General features: G+C 38.1%; 1 protein-coding gene across 1 annotated transcript in view; it reads left to right on the top strand.

Annotated features, from left to right (window-relative positions):
- LOC142596452 (F-BAR domain only protein 2-like) overlaps positions 1-13,855 on the top strand; it is an 89,913-nt gene that overhangs the window by 35,350 nt on the left and 40,708 nt on the right. Inside the window, exons 8-10 of the mRNA XM_075725547.1 lie at positions 5,236-5,280; positions 6,792-6,864; positions 11,669-11,693. Coding sequence (XP_075581662.1) covers positions 5,236-5,280; positions 6,792-6,864; positions 11,669-11,693 — 143 coding nt within the window. The remainder of the gene's footprint in view (positions 1-5,235; positions 5,281-6,791; positions 6,865-11,668; positions 11,694-13,855) is intronic.

Genomic DNA, 13,855 nt, shown 5'->3' with positions numbered 1-13,855 from the left:
TTGATGGGTTCTATTCCCAGATTCTCATCCTGCTGCTGGTTTTACAAGCACCCAGGGGTTTTTTACTGGCAGGGAAAATTTTGCAGACTCTATCTTAATTACAATGAATACAGGTCATTACTTTGAGCATACCTTTTTTTTAAAAAAAAAAAATCATTAGATCTCTACAAATTTTCAAACAAAATATCTGGTAGCTTTTATCTAATGTCTAAAATAATTAAATTTGTTTAACATCAGTGAGTATCAAGTTACATTGTCAGATTCTCAATTGTCTTTCTATTTGTTTGACACAAGCATAATTTTTTTCATTTGCAGTTTGAGAAATGTATCAAAATGTAGTGTTTATACTGAGTTGAACACAGATTTACACTGCAAGAGTTAAATATTTATGTTGGGGGTTACATTACAAATAGAACCATTTGAGGTACTTAATTTGTATTTGATTCATGCAGTTAATCCCAGTTGTGTGATTCACAAGGCTAATTCACAGCTAAATTATTTTTTACTTTCATTGTGGCATCTCTAATTGCAGCACAATGATTTGCTATGTTGTACTATTTAAAAACAAACTGAAGCTTTACTCTCCATGTTTCTTGTATCTAAGATCTGTTTATATCAGCTACTTATTTTAAGACTAAGAGTATGACATATTCATTTTGAAAAGAGTACAAGTAAAACAAACACTGGAAAATGCTTGCAAGTACGTATACCTTTTATGTCAAAACACCCTGAAAATTCTACAGCTCTTGGTTTTATGGTGGATGCTCTAGAATAATTGTAATTTCATAATAAAGATAAATAAATCGGAGTATTTACTAGCACGTGTCTTTTGGGGCAAGAGTGAAAGTAGTTTCTGTATTTGAGGTTTTCACAATCTATTTACTTCCGGTTGCTTGTAATTGAAATTTTCAGGATTTCAATCTCTCACTTGAAGTAGTTGCACAAGGTGCAATGGGGGAGGGGGGGGGGTTTGGCTACATTAGAGTATAGAATTGGGAACAGTTTTGTGGGGTTTTTTCCTCTGTCTTATCTTTAAAGTGTGTATATATAAACTTGTGTATACTCCCTCAAAATGATTACAGAAAGATAAGTAATAACCCCTGTGTTACAGTGCTAACATGCTAAACATTGTTTTTACTTTTGTTGGTTCAGTTGCAAGTTACTGTTTCAAACACAGGCCAAGGGGCTAATTCTTAGTAGGGGCTGAAAGTAACGGTGCCTGTTTGCATGTGCTCTCTGCTTGCTTTGCACTTGCGCAAGTGCTGGTGTGATTCTGCCATTGTAACTCCCTGAATGAGGTCTTATGGAAAATCACTGTTTTTCTGCAAGTTTGCTCCCTACAATGGCTCACAGCAGGGTTAAATAAATTCTAGATCTAGCCAGATTGAAAGAATGAGGGTTAGGACTGCCCTTTGCAATGGTAACTGACTGTTACCTTGTGTTAACTTGTTGCAAATCCTGATTTAGAATCCTGCCGACTACGCCAATTTGTCGCAAATGGGTGATTTAGACTGCTTAAAGAACCGCTATCAAAGGTATCAGCAAAAGTGGTTTTATTGAAAAATGATGTTGTAAAAGTGCGACTTAACAAAGTTCGATGGCAAGGTTCGCTCTATAACTCTATTGCACAAAGGATATAACAGTGATTCAAAGTTACCAAGACAAAATCTTAGTGCACTATAATCACAGAATGCTTTGGGTTGGAAGGGACCTTTAGAGGTCACCCAGCCCAACCCCCCTGCAGTGAGCAGGGACAGCTTTAACCAGACCAGGGTGCTCAGAGCCCTGTCCAACCTGACCTTGAATGTTGCCAGGGATGGGGCCTCCACTGCCTCTCTGGGCAACCTGTGCCAGTGCTTCACCACCCTCAGTGTAAAGAAATTCTTTCTTATGTCTAGTCTAAATCTATTCTTCTTTACTTTAAATCCGTTATTCCTTGTCCTGTCACAACAGGCCTTGCTAAAAAGATTCTCCCCATCCTTCCTGTAGGCCCCCTTTAAGTACTGGAAGGTCGCAAGAAGGTCTCCTCACAGCCTTCTCTTCTCCAGGCTGAACAACCCCAACTCCCTCAGCCTGGCCTCGTAGGAGAGGTGCTCCAGCCCTCGGATCATTTTGGTGGCCTCTTCTGGACCTGCTCCAGCAGGTCCATGTCCTTCTTGTGCTGAGGGCCCCAGAGCTGGACACAGTACTCCAGGTGAGGTCTCACCAGAGCAGAGCAGAGGGGCAGAATCACCTCCCTCGACCTGCTGGCCACGCTTCTTTTGATGCAGCCCAGGATACGGTTGGCTTTCTGGGCTGCAAGCGCACATTGCCGGCTCATGTCCAGCTTTTCATCCACCAGTACCCCCAAGTCCTTCTCCGCAGGGCTGCTCTCAATCCCTTCATCCCCCAGCCTGTGTTGATATCGGGGGTTGCCCCGTCCCAGGTGCAGGACCTTGCCCTTGGCCTTGTTGAACCTCATGAGGTTCACACAGGCCCACCTCTCCAGCTTGTCCAGGTCCCTCTGGATGACATCTCCTCCTTCTGGTGTGTCAACCGCACCACTCAGCTTGGTGTCATCTCCAAACTTGCTGAGGGTGCACTCGATCCCACTGTCTATGTCATTGATGAAGATGTTAAATAGCACCGGTCCCAGTACGGACCCCTGAGGGACCCCACTTCTCACCGGTCTCCATGTGGACATCGAGCCATTGACCATGACCCTCTGGAGGCGACCATCCAACCAATTCCTTATCCACCGAACAGTCCACCCATCAAACCCATATCTCCCCAATTTAGAGAGAAGGATGTTGTGGGGGACTGTGTTGAAGGCTTTACAGAAATCCAAGTAGATGACATCCATTGCTTTTCCCTTGTCCACGGATGCAGTCACTCCTTCATAGAAAGCCACTAGGTTGGTCAGGCAGGACTTGCCCTTGGTGAAGCCATGCTGGCTGTCTCGAATCACCTCCCTGTCCTCCATGAGCTTGAGCATAGCTTCTAGGAGGATCTGCTCCATGATCTTCCCAGGCACAGAGGTGAGGCTGGCAGGTCGATAGTTCCCAGGGTCCTCCTTTCTTCCCTTTTCAAATATGGGCACAACATTCCCCTTCTTCCAGTCAGCAGGGACTTCACCTGACTGCCATGACTTTTCAAATATCATGGAGAGTGGCTTGGCCACTACATCAGCCAATTCCCTCAGGACTCTGGGATGCATCTCATCAGGTCCCATAGACTTGTGTACATTGAGGTTCTTCAGGTGGTCTCGAACCTGATCTTCCCTTACAGTGGGAGGGGCTGTACCCCCCGGTCCCCATCTTGTGGTCCATCGATTCGGGAGGGGTGAGGAGAGAGGTTGCCGGTGAAGACCGAGGCAAAGAAGTTGTTGAGTACCTCAGCCTTCTCCTCGTCCGTTGATACAAGTTTGCCTTTCTTGTTCATCACGGGGGGGTACGCTTTCTTTAACCTTCCTTTTCTGGCTGATATACCTGTAGAAGCCCTTCTTGTTATTCTTTACGTCCCTTGCCAAATTCAGCTCCATCCTCGCCTTGGATAATACAAGGTTATGTGCAATATTGGTCACTTACCAAAGATCTGCAGTTGGTAAGAGGTCTCTCAGCGTCGACAAGCAACCTTGAGAGGCACCCAGCTCAAGGGGAGATCACTGCCATGCAGCCACGCTGCCTAGCAGGGAGAGCTCAAAGAAGGCTCACTTAGGCTGTCGTATTTATGGAATAAAGTGGGTGGCTTGTAGTCAAATTCCATGTGGTGGAAAAGGTATGCAGGAGACTCCTTATACCCACAACTTGCTTTGTTCCTTGATAAATGAGTCTTGGAAAAGTCAACCACTATTCATGTGTTAATCGCGTGATCGATGTTCTAAGCTCACATACATCGCTGCTCACTGTGTCACTCTGCTCCTTTGTGGGTTTTCAGAGAAGAGATTGAAACTAGAGGAGTTCACAGCCTGGCTACGGCTCAGGTCTTTACCTCCTTTGGAGCATGTACCAAACTACCACTAGTTTGGTTAAGTAGTTGAGTGCATCTGTCACACAACTATAATGGGAAGCCATAATAATTAATTTATTTAGATATGGCACTTAACCAGAGCTCTCTGCTTTTTTTGTCCTGTTTACTTTTAATGATTTTTTTTAAAAGCTTTTTATCTTCTTTATTGCTATGTTTAAGATTCTGCACATCACTTTTAACTGTCCAGGTAATTGGCTATGAAGAGGAAACAGAGGAACTAACAATACAGAATTAGAAAAAGTGTGAATCTATGGGTTTTTTTTTTCCTTTTTGATTTTTCTTTACATAGCTCTTCTTCATTAAGAGAAGACAAATTGAAAGCCTTACACTGATATAATATTATAGATGCAATTTTGAATGAGAAGAGTGTCCTGGTTTCAGCTGGGTTAGAGTTAATTTTCTTCCTAGGAGCTGGCACAGTGCTGTAGTTTGGATTTAGGATGAGAAGAATGCTGATAACATGCTGATGGTTTAGTTGTTGCTGAGTACTGCTTATGCTAGTCAAGGACTTTTCAGCTTCCCATGCTCTGCCAGGGGCACAAGAAACTGGGAGGGGGCACAGCCAGAATAGTTGATCCAAACTGCCCAAAGGGCTATTCCATACCATATGGCATCATGGGCAGTATAGAAACTGGGGGGGGTTGGCCAGGAAGCAGCGATCGCTGCTCGGGAACTGGCTGGGTATCCGTCGGCGGGTGGTGAGCAATTGCATTGGGCAGCACTTGCTTTGGATATTGTTATTGTTATTATTTTCCCTTCCTTTTCTTTCCTATTAACCTGTCTTTATCTCAACCCACGAATTTTACTGTTTTTTTCCCAAATTCCCTCCCCCATCCCACTGGGGAGGGGGAGAGTGAGTGAATGGCTGTGTGGTGGTTCGCTGCCTGCCAGGTTAAACCACAACAGAAGAGGAAAGAAATTAGAAATGTTTCATGTCGTTGTAGTAACATAGGTAATTAAATTGTATTTAGATAGTGTGCACTAGTATTTTAATTTTTCAGTATGAAAGAGTGAAAATATTTAATGATTTACTGTACATGTATGATTTTGCAGTCTGTCTGACCATTGGCAGAGTAATTGTGGTTTTCAGTTACCATCTAAATTTTTAATTAGATTATTTTTTTTTTTTTCAGGAAATTACTAATAGTTGTTAAAATATCTTAGGGTTTGAACTTAATTTGAGATTAAATTTATCCTAATGTTTATCTTAATTGTCATTTTTTTAAGGCCCTATTGAATTTGAAGAATGTAACACATCCAGCGCAGTTGAAGGTGAGTTGTTGTAGTAGTTATTTACCTAATAATCCTGTGGATAGGACCTGAAACTGACGAGAGAAGGATATTCACATGTGAATTTGTGTAACTTTAAAGTATTCCAGTAGACCAAAAAGCTGTTTTTCTTCTGAGAAACAAACTTGTATGAAAATGAGACCTACAATACTTTATAAGCCTAATGCACGATGGTCAGAGAATTTTAATGTTTCTTATAAATGTACTTTGGCTAAGACCCTGTCTTTGCAGAGGTTTGGACTTGGTTCACTTATGACTCTGTAACTTAATTTACAAGTGTCAAAACACGGCCCAGGCTCTTTCTATTGTTGCCATGTTAGTTATACCAGTTCTAATGCAATGTTATGGTTGCAAAGCCTTCCTTTGGTGTAGCATTTTGCTTAGGGGATTGTTTTAAGTGGTTAAGAACTATATAAGCTATATATTTGCTTTTGGGACAGAGGAGTTGATAGTATAGCTATAGCAGCCAACAACTTTTAAGTTGCCAAGATTGCAGCTGAGACTTAAAATCTTTTTTGATTGAAGCAGAGAAGATCCATGTTCAGAAACTACTCTCATATTCCATTTGCCATTGTTTTGGGCTGGATAAAGCACAGAAAGGAAATAAATCCCAGACTAGCATTTAAAAAGAATTTTGGAGCAATTTCTGTCTCTATTAAAATATAAGATATGGCTGAGTTTATAGCTACCTGATTTGTGAAGTTTTGAGTTATTTCACCCTGAAAATTTCTAAAAGTGAAGAGATTCCTTATGTGCTGTGTAATGTAAAGGGGAATACAGTGGGTTTTTAATGATGTGCTTGAATTGTCAGTTGTTAAATTTTGGAAACCAAATTATTTCTACCATTTTCCTCAAAAGCTTGCTGTAGACTAGTTGGATTAGATGCTTGCACTCAGTCGTTTTGTTAAGTTTGGCAGTCTATTTTGATTCAGCAAAAATTGGGGAGAGAAGCAGACATGACAGTAAGTCTGATGGAATATTTAAATGTGTTTTAATTTTAGTACATTAAATGGGTATGAAAGCAACCTTTTTTTCTGTACTAAAGCTATATATATCCAGTGCTAAAACCAGGGAAGAAAAGACAGAGGGGAGGCATGGTTCCAGACTCGGTGGGAGTCTGCATTAGAGCTGGCAGAAAAGGCCTTGACTGTGTAAGCCCTGCTCAGCAATAGCTAAAACATCCCTGTGTTACCAACACTGTTTCCAGCACAAATCCAAAACATAGCCCCATACTAGCTACTGGGAAGAAAATTAACTCTGTCCCAGCCAAAACCAGCACACTGTATTACTGAACAACATATTGGAATAATGTTCCCTTAGTTTGTTCTTGTGTTCCCTTAGTTTGGCTCCATACCTACCTCCACTGTTAGATTTTTGTATCACTTGTTATGGCAGCATTTAAAAGGTATTGGCATTGGTATGCACCAGTGTTTGACATTGGTAAATATATACTCATCTCTTTGATCTTTAAATGAAAAGTGTTTATTCCATAGGGATAAAACCACGGAAGAGGAAGCCTTTTGGTTTATCAGGAATAATGAAAAAAGAAAAAGATACTGAGTCTGTGTAAGTATATTTCCAGCTTGAAGCCTTGTCTTGTATGAAAACTAGTAAATGTATGGAGATAAACATTAGCTGCTGTTTAACAAAAAAATGGTTTTATAACAGAAGTTTAGAGGAATGCTATGAATATGAAAACATCACAGGTATTTAAGATTTTTGTAACTAAGGATTTTAAGGAAATAATATAAATATAGTCATAGTAGTCTACTTATGTTTCATTCTTTCCTCTGCATAGGTAAGTATTCTCCCTTGTTCTACATTTGAACATTGTAGATAATGTGATTTTCATGTGTACTCCTAATGAAATAGTAGCTCTGTATGTGGAAAAAGTACTATATGTCTGTGTTTGCAGAATTGAAGCTTCAGTTATTCTTTTGTTAGAAAAACTTTTGTGTATTGTATAGAAGGACAGAAAAATTTTTGAATTTTTTTCAGTAAATCATGTGCACATTCATTTCTGAAAGACCATCATTCTAACTCATGATTGATGTCCCAGCTATACCCTTTGTCATATTCACTGCACGCTCTCTGTCTTAGATGGATTGGTAGCATTCTATGTATTAGTAATTATGGTTACTATATTTCAATGTATTTTGTTCATAATTTCTAGATGCATTTTCTCAGTAGAAGTATTTGATTTAACAGAAAATAGCTTTCAATTTAACAGAAACTTAGCAATATAGAAATATTATCAGTGGCAACGTCTGTATATGTTCTTTTTTAAATTATTTTTTTTTAACCAATCTTGGTTTTTAAATATAGTGCTAAAAAATTAATGACCTAAGAACTGCAGATGCTAATTATTTGCACATACAAAGTGCCTTATAGCTATTTTTCTTTTGGTGTTTGATTTTAATAGTGATAATATGCTTCTAAACAGTGCTTTTTCTTCTCTCTGTCATGATGCCATTAGGGCTCCAAAGTGTTATTTTTTTAAGTCATTCCTCTCTATTTCTGTTCTTTCTGTGATTTAATCTTTCCTCCACCCTCTCTTCTCTATTTTATTATGCTGAAGTAAATGGTGAGAGAAATGTTGTATATAGTGTGATTTTTGGTGAGCAGTAATCTGAGAATACTGTTCTGTTACAAAGAATTATTTTTTCTGATGATAATTTAGTTTAAAATATTTAAATTCAAATTTTATAAATGTTTGATTATATTAGTATTTTAAATAGTTTTAGTCCCCTTTTTAAAAGTAATCCATTCTCTCTGGAAAGTTATTTACTACACTTTTTTTTTTGTGATGCAAAACTGTTGCAGTATCAAATAGCTGCAAAAAAGTATGTTCAATCATTTGCCTTTTTTTTTCTTGCATTTACTTAATTGCAAAGTAGTGATTTTGATAGTATTGAGTACTGTTGTATGATTGAGTTCTGTAGCTGTCGGCTTTTCTTATTCAACAAAAAAATTATTTTGCCACCACTCAAGCAAATCTCATATCATGTTGTTAGCCTGCTTGCAAACCAGGCATCTCCTTCCATCCATTCTTTGGCAAGTGATGAAATGTAATCTGGCCCCAGCAAAGATTCAGGGCTCTTAATAGTAGTTTTCTGGAGACAGTAAAGGCCAGGAAGCTCCAAATTAACTCTTCCCGCGTGTATTGCTCAATGTATCCTTACTCAAAGATCATGTTTTTCCTTGACCTTTAACAAAGAAAATTTTCTCAGGCACTGAGGGTTGAAAACTGGCTTCTGTACTGTGTGAAACACTTTGTACCTTTGTATGCTTATCCATTGGATCTGAATACTTTTCTAAATGCTATCTTTTCCCAAAGACATTTTAATGTTGAAAGATGATATGGATGTCTCTTTCTAGAAGAAATTTTGTTTTTCATGGCACAATGATGTCATCAGAAAATATAAATCAGTGCAGGCACTCTGAAATGGGAAAATAATTTGACTTGCTTTCAGCAAGTTGGAATTAATAATAATTATATTATTTGTCTCTATATTTATACACAATACAAAAATGAATAGATGCTGAGGTCGTCAGAAAGAATGAAGTATGACTGCATGATATTGACCTCCTACGTAACACATGCCATAGGCTTTTACAGAGATTCTTGCATTAATCCATAACTTCTAAATGAACTAGAACATCACATCTTAATGTAGGGTTTTCAAATAATAGAGGATCCATTATGTGCTTAAGTAAATTATTATAATAGTTATTTATGACCTCTTTAAAAAAAATTATTGCTAGTCTAAATTTTGTCTGGTTTCATCTTCAGCTGATGATCTTGTTATAGGCTGTACATGATAGAACTCCATATCATCACAAAATTCTCTGCACATAAAGGTCAAGTCCTTTAATCTCCTGTTAAATTAGGCTGTAAACTTGTTTAGTTTGTGTAGGGCAGGCTTTCCACACCTAGAAAAACTCTCATGTTTTGTAGGCTTTTCAGTTTATCAATACAGGTTTTTAAAGTGTTGACATCTAAACTGGATATTGTGTCTAGTAATGGTTTTACACAGGGAAATACCATATACAATGTATTCTATTATGTATTGCTATACAGGCTCAGTCAAGGATTTAACTTCTTTTTCTAATAACTGCTTTGCATGATTTGGTGGTTTTAGTTTTTAGCTACAGTCCTTAAATTACCTTAGAGTCCCCATTTTCTGAAATATGTTACCTTATAGTAGAAGCATGACCTAGTTCTTTAATCTTAAAAGAAAGATCATACATCTAGCGATGTAAAATCACATCCGTATCAAACCTGATGTCCTCATTTTCCACTCCACCAGCATTTGCAGACTATTGAGTTTTGCTTTGTATCTTGAGAATGGATCCTGTGAGGTGCTGTCAATCCTCTGAATGATACTAGATCTGCCATTACTTTTTGAGATCTATTAGCTCGCTAATTTTGAAAATCTTCATTATGGGTGAATTGCTTTCATTGTAGTTTGCCTCACATCTTTAACATTTCTTAACTTTTATGGACTTCAGGCCGTCTTGTTTGAGTACAGATGCTTTTTAAAAGCAGATGTCATAACATCTGTTTGTTATACCTTTTGAGAGAAATCTAATATGTTGTCTCTTTGTTCTGTAAAATAGCTTTTAAAATAGCTGTTTCTGCTGTGAATTCAACTTAGCCAGCAGAGGGAGATAAGATGTAAGTCAATTAGAAACTTGGTCACATGTGTTTTCTTTTGTGTGGGGCCTTTCAGAGGAGATGGGATCCTTCATCTCGCTGTCAGTTCCTTAACAGCCTGTACTGAATTTAATGCTTCTGTGTTAGGAAGTTTTCATATCTGTTTTTAAAGACACTGTAGTTTTTACATTTAACCCATTTAGCCTTTCAGAAAAGATGATTTAGTTTGCTGCAAATTTGATTTTTTTTTTCTCTTCTTTAATAAGTACACATTTAAGATGTTCAGTTTCACTATATAAAAACTGTCGTTCAGTTACACTAGCACTTATGGCATTATTTGTCAGGGTGCAGATTAGAGAGGACCTGTATGCTACTCAAGTACTTCCACATAACGTAAATGTAATTGCTTCTGCTTTTTCTATACATCAGTGAGAGATTCAGCGTCATCAATTTTTTAAAATATTACTGCTTAAATCCAAGTTATAGCAGAAAAATATAACGCTTGTGAATAGCGTGCTTGCAATCACTGCCTTTCTGCTGACGACTTTTTTTTTTTTTAAAAAGTGTTTCTTAAGAGGGTATTCTATTATTTTTTCCAGCATCATCTGGTGCTTGACTGCAACTGTGCTTGACAAACTCAAACTAAGAATAAAATTCCCAAAGAGAGAAGCTCTGAATTCCTTTAAGAATAGTCTTAATTCCTTTAAGAACTGATTATTGTCCAAAATGTTTTGCAATTCTGTGTGGGTGTCATGGTTTAGCCCCAGGCAGCAGCTCAGCACCACGCAGCCGCTCGCTCACTCCCCCTACCCCGATGGGATGGGGGAGAGAATCGGAGGAGTAAGAGTGAGAAACGCTCCTGGGGTGAGATAAGAACAGTTTCATAATTGAAATAAAGGAAAATAGTAATGATAATAGTAACAATAAAATAATAATAATACTAATATCCAAAGCAAGTGATGCCCAATGCAATTGCTCACCACCCGCCGACGGATACCCATCCAGTTCCCGAGCAGCGATCGCTGCTCCCCGGCCAACCCCCCCAGTTTCTATACTGCCCATGATGCCATATGGTATGGAATAGCCCTTGGGGCAGTTTGGATCAACTGTTCTGGCTGTGCCCCCTCCCAGCTTCTTGTGCCCCTGGCAGAGCATGGGAAGCTGAAAAGTCCTTGACTGGCATAAGCAGTACTGAGCAACAACTAAACCATCAGTGTGTTATCAGCATTCTTCTCATACTAAATCCAAACCACAGCACTGTGCCTGCTACTAGGAAGAAAATTAACTCTATCCCAGCCGAAACCAGGACAGTGGACTATTTCATTAGGACTGGTGACTTTTATTTATTATGCACATCATCCATAAAGACCTGACTCTTAAAGTATATTCATCCAAAATACAGCATGATAATCCAGACTTCCCTGGATTTTTTTTTTCTCCCCCCCTATGGATGTGAGTTTGGTTTTTTCATCATTTACTATGAATTTTTCTTCTGCAGTGTTTTTAGTATAAACTTTCAACTTCTTTTATTTAAATCTCATTCAATGGACTGTGGATTATTTATAACGAAAATTTTAACAGAGTTTGAGAGGCAAATGGGTCAAATGCAATGTTTCAAATTATTTGAAAATATTAAAGGAAGTACCAGAACTGTATGAATAAAATAATTTGTGCATTTTATAATTGTATATTTTTCTTTCTTTTTTTTAATAGGGAGTGTCCAGATACAGACTCAGTTGTAAGTAGACTTATTTCCAACACAAATGCATATACTAACATTGTCAAGCACTACAATCTGATGAAACTTGATTTATATCCAGTACCTGCAATGTATTATTTATGTGATAGAGGATTTAATATTTTGCTAACATAGTTGAAGTGTTAATTTTGCTCAGAACATAATCTTTAGCAGTATATAGAAATATGCATCAGTAATACATTTATATTTCCTAACAATCTTGGATTTTAAACAAGGTGTTTTTACTGCAATTATTTGCTACTTTGTTTTGCAAGTTAATAGTTTAAATTGCTTGACTAATATATTCTAAGTAAGAAAAAGGTTCAGAGGACCTAACTTTGCATCATCATGTTCCTCTGCTTACTACTGTCTCTTTGGAGAACCCTTCTAATAATAATGGGGTTCTGCATGATGGCAATACTGTGTAGGAATATACTTTTTTAAATATACTTTTTTAAATATGGCTTTAAATGCAGTATCTTGATGCACTTTATTCATGGTTTGTTTTTCATTGCTCTGTTTGACCTGTGATACGTCTTAAAATTTTATTTATTAAATTCAAATAAGTGACAGTTGCAAATGAAGTTGGTATGTTAATACTTTTTTATTTCCTTAATTGAGTATTTTCTTTTTATTTAAACATGTATGTTGTCTTGAATTATATGTAACGGAGATTGCAGCTCCCTATAGCTATAGTAGGGAATAATTTACAGAATGATTTAAGTGACTTTCTGTAGACTGATTTGTTTTTCAGTTCATTTATTTAGATGGCAATTATATTAAACAATTTAAGTTTCCAAGCTCACCTGTTTTGTGGATTTTCTTCTTTGCATTTAATATCTGGGAGTTTATTAAAACTTACTTTGAGAAACTTGGTTTAAAAAAAATCTAGTAGAACCATTCTTCTAAATAAGGAAAACTAAGTTTTGCCACATAATAGAACTATATATGTATGAACAGCCTTATAAGCATCATTTGAGACAGTTATTTTATCCTATACAAAGTCATCTTGATTTAGAGCATATTTCTTGGGTACATTTAAAATAAAGTAACTTTAGAATCATCCCTATAATTATCAGGTTTTTCATGGAAATAATGTCTTTTGACAGTTCAGGTTGAGTCATTGGAGTGAAACACACCTGGGTTTGACATGCAGTGTTTATTTTCCTTGCTTATTTTGGTCTCTACATTTTAAACAAAGAAAAATGAATTCAACCAATTCAACTGTAAATGTGTCTGACATTCAGGCTGCATGAGGCACAGCATATGATCATTTCATTGTTCTGTCTACATGGTAAAAACAATGGTTAAAAACAAATCTGTCTAGAAAAAATCTGTCTAGATGGTTAAAAACAAAGACCTAACTTTCATAGCATCTAACAACAAAAGTAATACTTTTGTTGCATTCTCTTTTTTTATGCCCAACACTTTATGAATGCATTTGGAATTTAAAATGTGGTCTATCATTTCTTCCTGCTTTTCACAAGCAACAGTATTATTTCGAATGGTAGGATGCTTTAATAGCATAAGCTATTACTGTCCTTATTACTGCTGCTCTGCTCCACTCTGGTGAGACCCCACCTGGAGCCCTGCGTCCAGCTCTGGGGCCCTCAGCACAAGGAGGACATGGACCTGCTGGAGCGGGTCCAGAGGAGGCCACCAAAATGATCCGAGGGCTGGAGCACCTCTCCTACTGGAGCACCTCTCCTACGAGGCCAGGCTGAGAGAGTTGGGGTTGTTCAGCCTGGAGAAGAGAAGGCTGCGAGGAGACCTTATTGCGACCTTCCAGTACTTAAAGGGGGCCTACAGGAAGGATGGGGAGAATCTTTTTAGCAAGGCCTGTTGTGACAGGACAAGGAATAATGGATTTAAACTAAAGAAGAATAGAGTTAGACTAGACATAAGAAAGAAATTTTTTACAGTGAGGGTGGTGAGGCACTGGCACAGGTTGCCCAGAGAGGTGGTAGAGGCCCCATCCCTGGCAACATTCCAGGTCAGGTTGGACGGGGCTGTGAGCACCCTGGTCTGGTTAAAGCTGTCCCTGCTCACTGCAGGGGGGTTGGGCTGGATGGGCTCTAAAGGTCCCTTCCTGCCCAAACCATTCCATGAATCTCATGGAAAATGATGTAGCATACCATAGATAAGATTAATTTCATCCCTTT

Source organism: Pelecanus crispus, chromosome W (assembly GCF_030463565.1).
Source record: "Pelecanus crispus isolate bPelCri1 chromosome W, bPelCri1.pri, whole genome shotgun sequence".
In the NCBI taxonomy this organism is placed as follows: Eukaryota; Metazoa; Chordata; class Aves; order Pelecaniformes; family Pelecanidae; genus Pelecanus; species Pelecanus crispus.
This window is presented reverse-complemented; position numbering and strand designations above follow the sequence as displayed.